General features: G+C 40.8%; 1 protein-coding gene across 3 annotated transcripts in view; it reads left to right on the forward strand.

The window, feature by feature from the left end:
• The window catches only part of ap2b1 (adaptor related protein complex 2 subunit beta 1), a 173,546-nt gene that overhangs the window by 4,957 nt on the left and 154,931 nt on the right, over positions 1 to 13,658 (forward strand). For all 3 annotated transcript variants that reach the window (XR_008725710.1, XM_055657871.1, XM_055657872.1), the window contains exons 2-5: positions 1,232 to 1,290; positions 3,648 to 3,753; positions 7,231 to 7,366; positions 11,876 to 12,121. Coding sequence is in view for 2 of the 3 variants with exons in the window: in XM_055657871.1 (XP_055513846.1) it covers positions 1,254 to 1,290; positions 3,648 to 3,753; positions 7,231 to 7,366; positions 11,876 to 12,121 (525 nt within the window). In the remaining variant the exon portion in view is untranslated. The remainder of the gene's footprint in view (positions 1 to 1,231; positions 1,291 to 3,647; positions 3,754 to 7,230; positions 7,367 to 11,875; positions 12,122 to 13,658) is intronic.

The following is a 13,658-nucleotide window of genomic DNA, read 5'->3' on the forward strand; positions in this document are numbered from 1 at the left end:
CACTGTTTCACAGTTCAGTTTGATGAATTAACAGGAGAAGATGATTCATTGCAGTTACTTCAAAATCTGTTCTGAGAAGTTTTTTTTAGAATCTTGGGGAAATACTTTGGGGAGCTTAAACACGATGAAATATGAGTGTGGAGTGATGGAACAGTATTTTTTGCAAACTCTGTGTCCTGTGTGTTGTGTCAAAATGCTCTCAAGCCATGTCAGACACAGCATAATCAGTAGACGAGTCAGACTCCCTGTAGTAATGTTGAATAATTGTCTCAGCTGCAACAGAGCTGAAGGTTTCCCCAATCTGCTCTGTATCAGTGGGAAATGTAGAAAGCTGACTTCCCACAAACCACCATTCAGTTCTTTCAGTTGTCTGCTGTTGGTTCAGGATAAATAATTTAGATTTGGAGTGGACTTTGCCACTGTTCATTTTGTATAATATGCAGTGCACCAATTGTAATGGATTTAAGTCTGGCTTTCCTTATAATATTTAAAGGCAGAAGGCATTTTTATTAATAGGATGTGTAGGAAAGAACTGCAGCTGTTGATTTAAATCGAAGGTAGACAAAATGCTGGAGTAACTCAGCGGGACAGGCAGCATCTCTGGAGAGGAGGAATGGTTGACGTTTCGGGTCAAGACCCTTCTTCAGACTGATGTCAGGGGAGGAGGCGGGACAAATATAGAATGTAGTCGGAGACAGTAAGACCAGTGGGAGAACTGGGAAGGGGAGGGGATGGAGAGAGAAAGCAAGGGCGATCTGAAGTTAGAGAAGTCAATGTTCATACCGCTGGGGTGTAAACTACCCAAACAAAATATGAAGTGCTGTTCCTTGAATTTGCGCTGGGCCTCACTCTGACAATGGAGGAGACCCAGGACAGAAAGGTCAGAGGGGGAGTTGAAGTGCTGAGCCACCGGGAGATCAGGTAGGTTAAGACGAATTGAGCGGAGGTGTTCGACCTGAAACGTCACCCATTCCTTCTCTCCAGAGGTGCTATCTGTCCCGCTGAGTTACTCCAGCTTTTTGTGTCTACCTTTTATTTATAGAATGTTGTGCAACGACATTTGTCAATCTTTACAAAATTAGTTTTTTTCTGATAGTGCTGAAATGCTCCTACATATTAATATTGGTTTGAACTGCCCAACACTGATGCACGAGATAATAATTGTTTTAGAAAAATGTTGGGAAAGAAACCAGTCCTAAATTGTATCTTTTCTTTCTTTTGTTCTTTGCAGGAAGCTTTAAAATACTCCCACCATGACCGACTCCAAGTATTTCACAACAAATAAAAAAGGTGGGTTTTCCTGTATGTACCTCCCTGGTGGTTTATTGTGAGCGACACATGCAATGTGGTGAAATGCCAGCACACATTGGTAACGGCTGTTATTAAGTTATGAAGTAGCCATATGCAATGTGTGTATGTGCAGCACCATGGAGAGCTGAGGTGCAGGTTATTGGTATGATTCTCAGGGCAATCCGTTTCCATATCAACCAGACAATTAGTGAGGCGTAAGGGAATTGTAGAGTCGATGGAATTGACTTTCAAACTATTCAGGGTTGAGTGAGGAGAAAGAAGCAGAGCTAAAGGATGAGTTTCTGTCTTTGAAGTTATAAATGTTATAACAGTGAATATGTAAAGATTTAGGGTAGGGAGCATTTTTTGGGGAAGTCCATATCTCGAGCATGGGTTTAGATCAATTATTCAATGGATTTGGATTCTAATGCATAGAGATAACATTTGTTTTCCAAATTTCAACGATGAAAATTGAGTCATGTTGAATGATATATTAAGGTGTTCATTGCCAATTATATTCTTTGCAGTGGCCTGGAACTTTATGATGATTAACTATAGTCTCAAGTTTTATTTAAACTATATTACCCCAGAGGTGCTTTTACAACTTTATCATGAGGGCTTTAGGAAACCGGTTTCTCAATATCATTGGGCTCTGGCTTTGTTTTTATGATACTGAATATTTATTAATACAATATCAGCGTCATTAGTATACAACAGGAAAGGATTCACAGTATTAGTTTTCTGATTGAAAAGGAAATATGCCATGGTGTCGGGTATCATGTTTGACCTTTGAGGAAGTTGATGGTGCTCAATTACAAATCAATATTCGACTTCCCGCAATGCATTTCAGGGAATGAATGTCTTCCTTCAGAGGACTTAACCTATTAATGACATTGAATTGTGTGACCATTGTTAGTTCCCCACTACTACATTTCTGAGCGTTACCATTGAACATAAATACTATGCCCGCAAGAGCAAGCCAGAGTCTGGGAATTTGTGCCATATCTTGCCATATTGCTCTCGAAAGGATTTCCACTGTGTGTGTAACATAGGTCCAGAATAAAATGAAATACTGTGCACCTCCCTGGTTAGTGCAGCACTGACATCACTCGATGTGCAACACCTCAGTGACAAGGCAGCTCACGATTGGTACCCAGTCCATCACCCCAAAACATACATTGTCTCCCATCACAGATGCACTGTATCCACTATCCACATATGTACAATATCCACTGCAGTTCCTTGTCAAGGGTATTTAGACAGCACCATGTAAACCACTGTCCCTTCCTTCCAAGAAAGACAAAGCAGCATCACGATGCGTATGCCAGCAGCTGCAATTTCCCCCCTAAAAGTTCCTTCATCAAATCTTGGTAAACATGAGCTATCTACCCAAGGCACTATGGGAGAAGCTTTACCAAAAGGCCCTAAATAATTCTAAAATGTAACATTCTGCTCACTTTGAGGAGAATTAGTGAATGTCAATAAATGTTGTCCCTTTGTGGATGCCCTCACCCTGCAAGTTAATAAAAAAAATTACAAATGGACTTTGGAGAGGAGTGTAATTTAAGACCAAGGTTTCAGCTCAATATCTGCTCAAGGACTGCTGCTCTATATTATTGGGGTTGGTTTGACAATGCGACAAAGCTTGGCTGTGAAATTGCATAATAATTAGTGTATCATCTCTTTGACAGTCGTTTCTAGGTGTTGCTCAAGAGGCTAAGAAAGAAAATAAAAAGCCTCTTCTTACTGTGATTAAGAGGTTCGTAAAAAGCTTCTTTCCAAGAACCATCAATTGCCTGTCCCACTTGCGCAACCTTTACAGGTGACTGCCAGCACCCGTGATAGGTCGCTGATATTTTCAACATGTTGAAAATTCAGCGGTGACCAGAAAGACGCTATGACTATTTGGAGACCTCACACGACCATAGGAGGCCTCTCACGACCATGCAGGCGACCCCTGGCGACATGTCGCATGTGACCTCTCATGACCATACATGGTCGTGAGAGGTCTTCAAGGAATCGTAGCGTCTTTCTGGTCGCGCTGAATTTCCAATTGCCTGCAAAGGTCGCGAAAGTGGGACAGTCCCTTCAGGCTGTTGAACATGACACAACACTAACTGATGAACGATAGAATATCTTGGGTTGCATTAAGAACTTTGGGCTTTTTTTGCACTATTGCTGGAGTTCTTCATTTATTTAAATGTTTTCTATGTGTTTTCTATGTGTATTGTGTTACACAAGCCTGTGATGGTGCTGTAAGTAAGAATTTAATTGTTCCGTCGTCATGCATATGATATTCTTGACTAAGCTATGATGTTAGCTGCTCTGCATAATTCCTTTTATCTTCAATGTTGCAGGCGAGATATTCGAGTTGAAGGCTGAGCTTAATAATGAGAAGAAGGAGAAAAGAAAGGAAGCAGTAAAGAAAGTTATTGCTGCTATGACTGTTGGCAAAGATGTGAGGTGAGGACATAGGAAAATATGGAGTCTTCAATGCACAGTTTTTTTGGGTTCTCTGAAAAAAATATTCTAACTGGGATGAAGACATGTTAGATAAGTTATGCATTTCCTTATTTAATTTTTTTTTTTGAATCGGAATAGAAAGTGAGGAGAGAGGAAATTATGTAATTTGATTGTCAGGTTGATAGTCACTTCCTGTTCTACCAGCAGCCTTCCCTTCAGCTTTAATCTGAATATTTGCACGGCTTATTCCACGGCAAAAGTCTGGGAGTTGTTTCTAAATTTCGGTGTCAATTTGAGTGTACAGCTAATTCATTGCAGTGTGTTCATGCTGCTAAATTATTTGTAAAAATTCTGAATTAAATTTCATTTTGCAGTCTCACCTTGCAGCAAGGGTCTGTTCATGCATACCTCGATTGGCAAGGTTTACAGGGAGATGGCCCCAAAACAGGCAAATGGGATTAACTCAGTTATAAAAGCTGGCCAGCAAGGATAAGTTGGGCCGAGGAGCCTATTTCAGTGTTCTGTTATCCAATGTCTGCTGCCCAAGGTACCAGCCTGCCCAGACATGGTCGTACTAGAGACAAAGGGCTGGATGATCCTCTGCACTTGTAAGGTGTGCTGGAGACTGAGTAAGCTCCAAGCTGTGAGTAGGTTTTGCGTGGTGTACCATTGAGGCCTCTCTCTGCAATACCCTAACATCTTTTGACAATTTGCCAGCCAAAAGCTTTTGAACTGTATTTAATTGCTTCCGATTGTCAGAGACTTCAGGAGATCCTGAGGATACTGTCCCATGCCTTACCATTTTCAGTTGCTTCATCAATAACCTTCTTCAGACATAAGGTCAGAAGTAGGGATGTTTATTGCTGATAATGCAATGATCAACAACCCCTTGGATAATGAAGGAGTCCACAACCAAATGCAACAAGACCTGGGCTGATGGGTGACAAGTAACATTTGTCAAGCAATAATTATATCCAACAAGAGAAAATCCAGCTATCACTCCCTGACATTAAATGGCATTACCAAACTGTGACACCTAGTCTTGGTCATGAATGCAATTTGCAGAAAAATATTTTCTCTTATCTCAGTATACATTTTTCTTCATTGCAAGGAGGTGGGCATATTTATTAAATATTGTAAGGAGGTCCATATTTATTGTCAACCCCAGTTGCCTTAAGATGTGGTGGACAGGTTGCAGTGATTTGATACAATTGAAAGGGTCACTAGGTCAATTCAAAGCATGATGGAGAGTCATGGAAAATATGGGGCCGGAGCAGATGCTACTGCTTAATGGTGAATGGCTTCATTGCTTAAAGAATAATAATGAACCTTTGGGGATTTAAGGACCACCTGAGAGCTCATGGCCGCTGAAGGATGTCAGCTGCTTTTTTACAGAATGTATTTTTACAAACTGTTTTTAAATTTGCCAGATTGATAATCAGCAAAATTCGCCAAACTGTATGTAACTGTATAATAGAAAATAAAATCCATGTTCTTCTTTGTATGGAAGAAGGAATTTGCTTTGTGGTTTTGTATCACATGACAGGAAATATTTTGGATGCCTGTGGCCCCACTCAATTTGTAATAACTGCCCAGGAGGGTCAGGGTGTGTGTTGTAAAATAGAATTGCTTGCTGGAACAACTAAATACTTGGTTCCTGCCAGGTTGTGTGAAGGTGCATAGATGCTGCAGCATGTAGCAAATTTGCTGTTTTATTTGCATCATTAATCGTGTGGATTGCCAAGTTAAAGTCATGTCAGCGCCCTCATTGAGGTGAAAAGAAAGGGTCCCACGGTGAGGAAGTTCACGTGCTCGACACTGGTGGCTGGTGAATAGTTTATTGTAGATGTAATGTTGTAATTGGTTTTCAAACTAAGATTACAAAATACTTTTTACATGCCTAGATACAATTTAAGCAAGTAAAATTCACTTCTGCTAGGGTACTTCAAGGGAAGAAGAACATAAGAATATAAAAAATAGGAGTCGTCTTTGACCCATCAAGCCTGCGGTACTATTCATCGAGATAATATTGGTCTGCTCTATTATTCTCATATTTCTTGATTTCCTTAACAACCAGAAATCTATCAACTATTTTGAATGATTTCAATGATGGAGCCTCTGTACATCTCTGGAGAATTCCAAAGGCACTCTACTTTCTGAGTGGAGAAATTTCACATCTCAGCTCTAAGCGGCATTCCCCTAATTCTGAGAATCTTACCCTGGGTTTTGTACTCTCCAACCTCCTCAGCTGCCACCTTTTCACCCCTAATTCTGAGAATGCTGAAATAGTGGCCCTGGGTTTTTTTGCAAAAGTACTCTCTTTTAATGATAGAAGGAAAAACGTTCTCCTCGATTACTGTCTACCCTGCCAACCTCCGTTTCACAATTCGGAGGGTTTGCCTGACCGTAGCACGAACAGTCCGGGCAGGGGTGAAGATCATGATTTTGGCAGTGAGTTGCCTTGGGCAGGGGGGTGAGGGAGTTCCCATATTAAGCACTACTCTTGAGCCTTCTTGTCCTGGCTAATTCCCAAACCAGATGGTAATGTTCCCGGACAAGATGCTTTCCACCCCACTGCGTAGAAGCTACTGGAGGATAGGACACTCATTTCTTGCCTGAGGTGGTCTGTGCCCTTCACTTCCTCAGAGATGTGGACCAGATATTTAAAACAGTTCAATCCACAGATCCCCTCTCAATGGAGTGTACGTCCTCGGAGACTAAAGCTTTCAGCTCCTTATTGATGTTGCAGCTGCCTGGCACCGGCTGCTAATCAGCCACCTTCCCGGTAGGCAGGGCACATATCGCAAACAGAATTTGAACCTAGCCACACTATGTTTGAGGGAGTACAATACTGAGGACATGGCTCTGGCTCTGGGCACATATTAAGTTCTGCATTGAGATGGACCCACTCATTACATAGAAGCCTTGGATCGCCCTTCACTTGACCTGCAGGGCTTTAGTATTCAGGCCTTTAGAATTTTCAATATATTTGTAAGCTATTTTACATTCTGCATGACTGGCTCATTACATATAGAACAGGGCTACATTATTTTCATTATTTTAATTCCAGACTCATTAATAGAACTGGTGCATGTCCAATAACATTAATATCCACAAAGATCAACACTACTAGGGGCTAATGGAATCAAGGGATATGGGGAGAAGGCAGGCACGGGTTATTGATTGGGGACGATCAGCCATGGTCACAATGAATGGCGGTTCTGGCTCGAAGGGCCAAATGGCCTCCTGCACCTATTTTCTATGTTTCTAGGTTCAATAAATTCACAACATGAATTGCAGGTGAATATTTACAGCAGCATAAGTCTTGCACCCTCATATCTTGGCCTTCCACAGATTCACATGAAAGTTACATAAACACATTTTGGCCAGACAAAATATTACGTTCTTTTTTATTTTAAGCAAGGCAAAACCATTTGGTTTGCATCAGTAATTTGTTTTCTGTTGTGTTTTGTGTAGTTCGCTCTTCCCAGACGTGGTGAACTGCATGCAGACGGACAACTTGGAGCTGAAGAAACTTGTTTATCTCTACCTCATGAACTATGCTAAGAATCAGCCTGACATGGCCATCATGGCAGTGAATAGCTTTGTCAAGGTATAGTCATAAATCCTAAAAGATATTGTGCATAAAGATCTTTTCCGGATAGCACAAAGTAAGATGAATCAGAAGACGCATCTATTTCAGGATTAGATTAAAGAGTGGCATTGCGGTTAGTTTTAGCCTTCCTGTCTTAAGGATAGGATGGATGAATCGGTGTACGAACAATAAACTACTATCCACTGATGTTTTCTGGTTCGGAAATACAACTCTCTGGATATCTGGTGAAGCCTTTATTGGGCTTTATAGCTATTTGTGGCTTGAAGTCACCATAATTTGTATTATTCAGATGATGTGGTAATATGTTTTACAGATACTTATAATCTGACCCAAGATATCTTCTATTTGCTGATCTCAGTGCCAGAGAAACATTTTGTTAGTCCTCATCCTGCTCTTTGCTGAACTCGTGTATTGCCTTTCCCCTCTCTAGTCCTGTTAGTGACTGTATCATAATACTCAATTTTATGTTTTTTGACTTCGGTTTCATAATGTGAGACAAATATCATTACACTGATGACAACAAAGCCCTGACAGACCTGGTACTGAAATATATTCATGGCAACAATATGAGGTTCCACACTTATTGGAGTGCTTCTGTGCCAAAGTTTGCTGAAGAGAACCATCCAAATGTTTCAAATGAATGTAACAGATGTAAGCAAGGGAAGAATAATCTGTGCCACCCTCTATCATTAAGTGAGATGATAGCTGAAATTCTGCACTAACTCCAATCTCCTGCATTATCCCTATATCTGTTTCCCTTAGTTCCCAGAAAACTACCACAATCAGCAATGGAATATATCAGCAATATGTCCATAGCATCTGTAGAAAATGTCAATGTTTCATACCCTCTAAATAAAGAAATAGTTTTATCCTCATCCAAATTAGTATAAGATGTAAGATGTAGGATCTGCAAACATTACCATGCATGGGGCAGGATAGGTCTGGCAGGATGTGTGAATGGGTAGTTTGTGAGATGGCGTGATCTTTCCACCACTTATGAGGGACGTCTACATGCAGCTGTTGCATGAACGTGAGATTCTTGAAACTATCTTAAATGCTCTCTCTTTATTTAAATGGTCATGGGCTGGAAATTCTCAGAAATCATTTTGAATGTTGTATTTATTCTAGGAGGTTTGTGCATATCCTGAATTCTATCCTTCTGTCAGACTGGGTAATCTTGTCCCATTATAGGGCTCGAATAGTATCTGCTGTGGGAGTCTAGTCTTAAGTGTCTGAAAATTGTGGCCTGCCCAACATAACTGACAGTACAACGGGAGCCCCATTGCTGGGGATGTTACCCTGCAAGATTTGCTTGGCCTTCCAGTGAAATCAGAAGATTTTGTGGAGACCGCAAGGCCTTCCAGTGCCTTGATGTTTCTTTTGAGGATCATATCCCTACATGGATGGAATCTGCACAGCGACTTGGTAGCAGTCCAAACGTGGACCGTGTAATTGTGGATTTGTGATTGAAGTCCTTCACTGACAAATTTCAAAGCTATTTTCCTGAGGCCTTGATACTTGTACTTGAGTTATAGCTTTTTAAACTAATTGTGGGGTGAGTTGTGGCAACAAGACTAAGTTGGAAATGCCCATGTGGAATGGAGTGAAGGATACTCTCACCAAGGACTTCAATTGAGCTGGTCTTGAAAGTGGCCCCTCCAGACTGCTGCGCTGTTCCTAATGAGTTCACCTCCATCCTCCGCATTCATTAGGCGAGACCTTCAGTATTTGTGCCGTTAGGTGCCTGCAGAGCTGTTTCCATTCTTCTGATAAATTGCAGAGCTTTGAATCCAGGAGAGCCATGTGCTTGAAGTAAATTATCCTCGATCTTCTGATTATACTCATCAACCAGTTCCCGGTTCTTCTTGATGGAGAAGTTAAGAGTATTTTTGCATTTCACAGCTTTGTTGGAGGTTAGGGCAGCCCATGTGGTGAACACTTTGTGGTTACTGTAAATTAGAGGTTGATAGATTGTCTGAGGCACTGTCTGAAAAGGATAATCTTTGATGGGGTCATTCAGAGTTTCACCATTGATCTTCTAGCAGCAGCTCTGACGCTTTGCTGCAGTTGCTGAAGATAATAAGTGGATCAGGCAGCTAGCAACTAGTCCAGCAGTTGTCATTACCTGACATGGCATGAGTGATGAGGACACCATCATGGTCCCACGCTCAGATAATGAGTAATTTAACAGGTACTGGGACTTGGCCTAAGGCTGTTATTATGGCATCTTCTGGGAAACACAATGTAGATTATGATAAACAGCTTTTCAAGAGAAATATTCCTTTGGAGTTGCCCTTTGCTCTTACTTGCAGAGGATTGTGTCCCTTCCCAATCTTGCATGCACTCGTATTTTTCCAATAATGTGGCAATTAAAACTCAAGACAAATACTAAAATAATGCATATTACTAATTGCATACTCTTGTGGTATAGTCTTGCAGTTCCTTTATTCTTTGCTTTGGCGTAGAAAGGAACACACCCTGCATGCCTTTTTTTTAAAAATCCGGTTATGCCCCTGTTCTGATGCCTTTATGGTCCATTCGCAAGCACTTGGGTCCTTTGATTTCTCCATTCTTCTCCAAACCCTGCAATATCTTTCTTGTGCATCTGCTGATGCAGTAATTAGCTTGCTCTTCCCTGGATTAAATTCCACTTACCTATTTCAGCACTGAAATATTTTTCCCATTGGGACCATGTGAATTCGCAGTACAGCAATCTCTTAGTACCAGGCATCACCTTCGTTTACTAGCACATTATGTAATTTCCCCACTGTCTCTTTCACCATTTCCAGCCTTCCCTCTCCCACCCAACTACATCTGCCAATCAACCCTTCCGCATTGTTTACCAGCTTTTGCCCGACCCAGTCCCTTTACCTCTTCATAGTGGCTATTTCCCCTTTGCTCTTTCAGTCCAGATGAAGGATCCTGGCCTGAAATGTTGACTGTCCCCTTCTCGCCATAGATGCTGCTTGGACTGCCGAGTTCCTACAGCAGATTGTTTGTTACTCCAGATTCCAGCACCTGCAGTCTCTTTGATTTCCATGTCTTTATTAATAAATATAATAAAAAATAAAGGATCGAGTATGATGCCTTTGGAACCACACTGGGGAAAAGGTTCTTAATCATAATGCTCTATTCCCTGCCATTGAGTCCAAAGATAATCCAATTTGCCACTCCTTCTGACCCTATGGCCATTTTTCTGACCAAGTTGCCATGTAGAACTTTGTCAAAAGCTTTGCTGATATCTTTATTGATGCTGCATTAATCACCCCTCTTCAATAATTCCTCAGAATGTTTGTTCTAATTAGTCAGACATGACTTTCCGTAACCAAATGCTTCTTTCTAAGTGAAGGTTGATACTGTCTCTCAGAATCGATCCCAGTAACTTTTCCACCATCGAGGTTAAACTAACTGATTCATAATTACCTGGTTGATCTCTTGTTCCATTTTAAACAATGGTATAACCTTAGCAATTCTCTGTGTCTCTGATACCACTCCTGTGGCCAGAGATGATTGAAAATTGTCCCGTTGAGGTACTCCAGCTTTTTGTGGCTATCTTTGGTTTAAACCAGCATCTGCAGTTCCCTCCTACATTACCCTGTACAGTGTCAATGCAAACATTGATGTGAATATCTTCCTCGACAGAAATGAACAAGTCTCTTATTGAAGAAGTTAATTTGTAGGTATGGGAATTGTGAATGAGCTCAAATATAATTGAAGTCTCGGGGATTTGATAGTGCCTTGCCAGGTATAGGTAGCATTTCTGGGAGCCAGGCTTATCTTTAATAAAGCAGGAAACAGGATTTAAGGTTCAAGACCCTTCATATGAACGCTCTTTGCACAGATGTTGCCATTTTTGCTTTTTACTTTGTATTTCCAGCAGTTGCAATTTTTAAATCTTCATGTTCACCTATTTTTGATTATGATAAAGTTGCCTCTGTCTCTTGACTAAAAGGTTGCTGTGAAATGAGTAGTCCTTCTGTTAATTCAATAATTAATCAGTAATGGGGCTGGGGGGATTCACATTGGCAAGGAAGCAGCTGTGCCGAGATTGCAGCAGTCTCAGCACAGCAGCAGCACTGCTATTAGTCGTCGTATAATTGGGCTTGTGGAACTTGCTTTCAATGCTATTAAAATGAAATAAAAATAAAAATCTGGCAACCGCTAGCAGATCGGGCATCAGCCGTGGTGAGAGAAAAAAAACAAAGTGTAAGATTAGTGCATTTGATGATATGTAAGCGTTCCAATGTGAGTTTTTTTTGTCTGAAACATGTACACATTTTCTGTCTCCATATGCTATTGACCTGATGAGTGTGTTCAGCATTTTTTGTGTAATTCAGATTTCCACCAGCGCCTGGATTTTGCCTTCAGGTCACTAAAATGAATATGTTGCTTTCCTTATGTGCATTTCACAATAAAAGTGCTCATTCATTTTTCATAATTTGTGATGTTCTCAAATTGACACATCATGCTAATTTTGATCTTGATTCGTATGTCCTGTCCTTGCAGGATTGTGAAGACCCAAATCCTTTGATCAGAGCTCTGGCTGTCCGTACAATGGGTTGCATCCGTGTCGACAAAATAACCGAGTATCTGTGTGAGCCTCTTCGTAAGTGTCTGAAAGATGAAGACCCATACGTTCGTAAAACAGCAGCAGTCTGCGTGGCCAAACTGCATGACATCAACGCCCAAATGGTAGAGGATCAGGGCTTCCTGGATTCTCTACGTGACCTGATTGCTGACTCAAACCCCATGGTATGAGACTTATTCCTACTGTGCATGAATTAGATTTGATTTGATTTATTACGATTGTGTTCCTTTTTTCAGTAAAGGGCAAATATTAACAGTTCACAAAGTTGTAATCCAGATCAATGTTTACTTAATCTTTTTCAGAAGGCAAGTATGATTTCTCCTTGGTCTGATGGATGTAGGATTCATTGTAATACATTTGTTTACTCCCAGTTCAATAACTCCAGGTTCATAGTACTGATCAATAGATCTAAAATTCTGCAGTACAAGTAGATTTGCTCAGACTCGTGTTACCACTTGACTCAGCTACTCTCCTAATGGCATGCACATTTTACAAGCCAAGATTTGTTCTGCAGAAGAAACGTTTTTGACTTCTTGAGTCCTTGGCTGATGCAGGATTTGAGTAAGAGTGGAAAAGCACAATACTCTAATATTACTCTTCAGCTTCCTCTTTCATCCTTTTACTGTTAATTATTCACTAGTGGAAACAATTCTTCATTCTTTATTTTGTAAGCTGTTTCTGAAATTGAATAGATATTGTTTCCTGCTTTAATATTATTCAATGATTTTACATTCATTTTTCTTCAAGTGTATAAACATCTGTTTGTCACACAGTTCTTGAGAATCTTTGATTTTGATTACAGTAATATACTTCCTATAATGCCCAGATATACATTGGTGGCTTCAACAGTATCTATGTATTACCTAGTTGCTTTTACATTCATTGCTCCATGTTTCAAGCCCAGTGTCTTCCTAGCCACTCCAATGACTGTGTGCCCATTCAGTCCACTCTGGCTCTACTTTGAAAGAACTATCCTATTAGACGAGCAGTAGACTAGCAGAGAGGCTCTCTCTCTCCTTCCCTCCTCCACCCAAGTCATTGTACTGGCTTCAAAGTCATCATGTTGATTCTCATTGTCTAACTCATTTTCACCTAGCCCACAGCTAGCAATGGCCTGTTTCCTTTATCATCATTACTTTTATGCATATCATTCATTCATTTGTTCTATACCTCTTGATATCACCGTCCTTTCCCTTTCCCTCTCAGTCTGAGGCAGGGTCTCGACCCGAAACGACACCTTTTCCTGTTCTCCAGAGATGCTGTCTGACCCGCTGTTACTCCAGCCTTTTGTGTCTATCTTAGCTTTCAGAAGGCTTCTGCACCGCTGCTGGGCTTCATGTGCAGTTGAGCAGCACAGCAGACTATTTGACTCGCTGTCCTTGTATTGTACAACTTGCAAACTTTTCCCTTTCACATTTACAACTCAAGAAAATAGGAGCAGGGGTAGACCAGCTGGCCTCTCAGGCTTGCCCGTCATTCAGTATGATTCTGGCTGAACTATACTGGCCTCAATTTCTCTCTTGTACCAGTTCTCTTAGAAAGTCATAATTGATTAAACAGATTCAGACCCATTTTAAGGAAACTTAAAACTGGAAATGGCTAGAGTAAGTGACAAAGGCTAGAGGTGAAAGGGAAACAAAAAGTAGCCAGTTAAGAAAGGAAGAGGATAGAAATGGAAAGCTGGAAGGATGGATATGGATG

This window comes from Leucoraja erinacea, chromosome 28 (assembly GCF_028641065.1).
Source record: "Leucoraja erinacea ecotype New England chromosome 28, Leri_hhj_1, whole genome shotgun sequence".
Lineage (NCBI taxonomy): Eukaryota > Metazoa > Chordata > Chondrichthyes > Rajiformes > Rajidae > Leucoraja > Leucoraja erinaceus.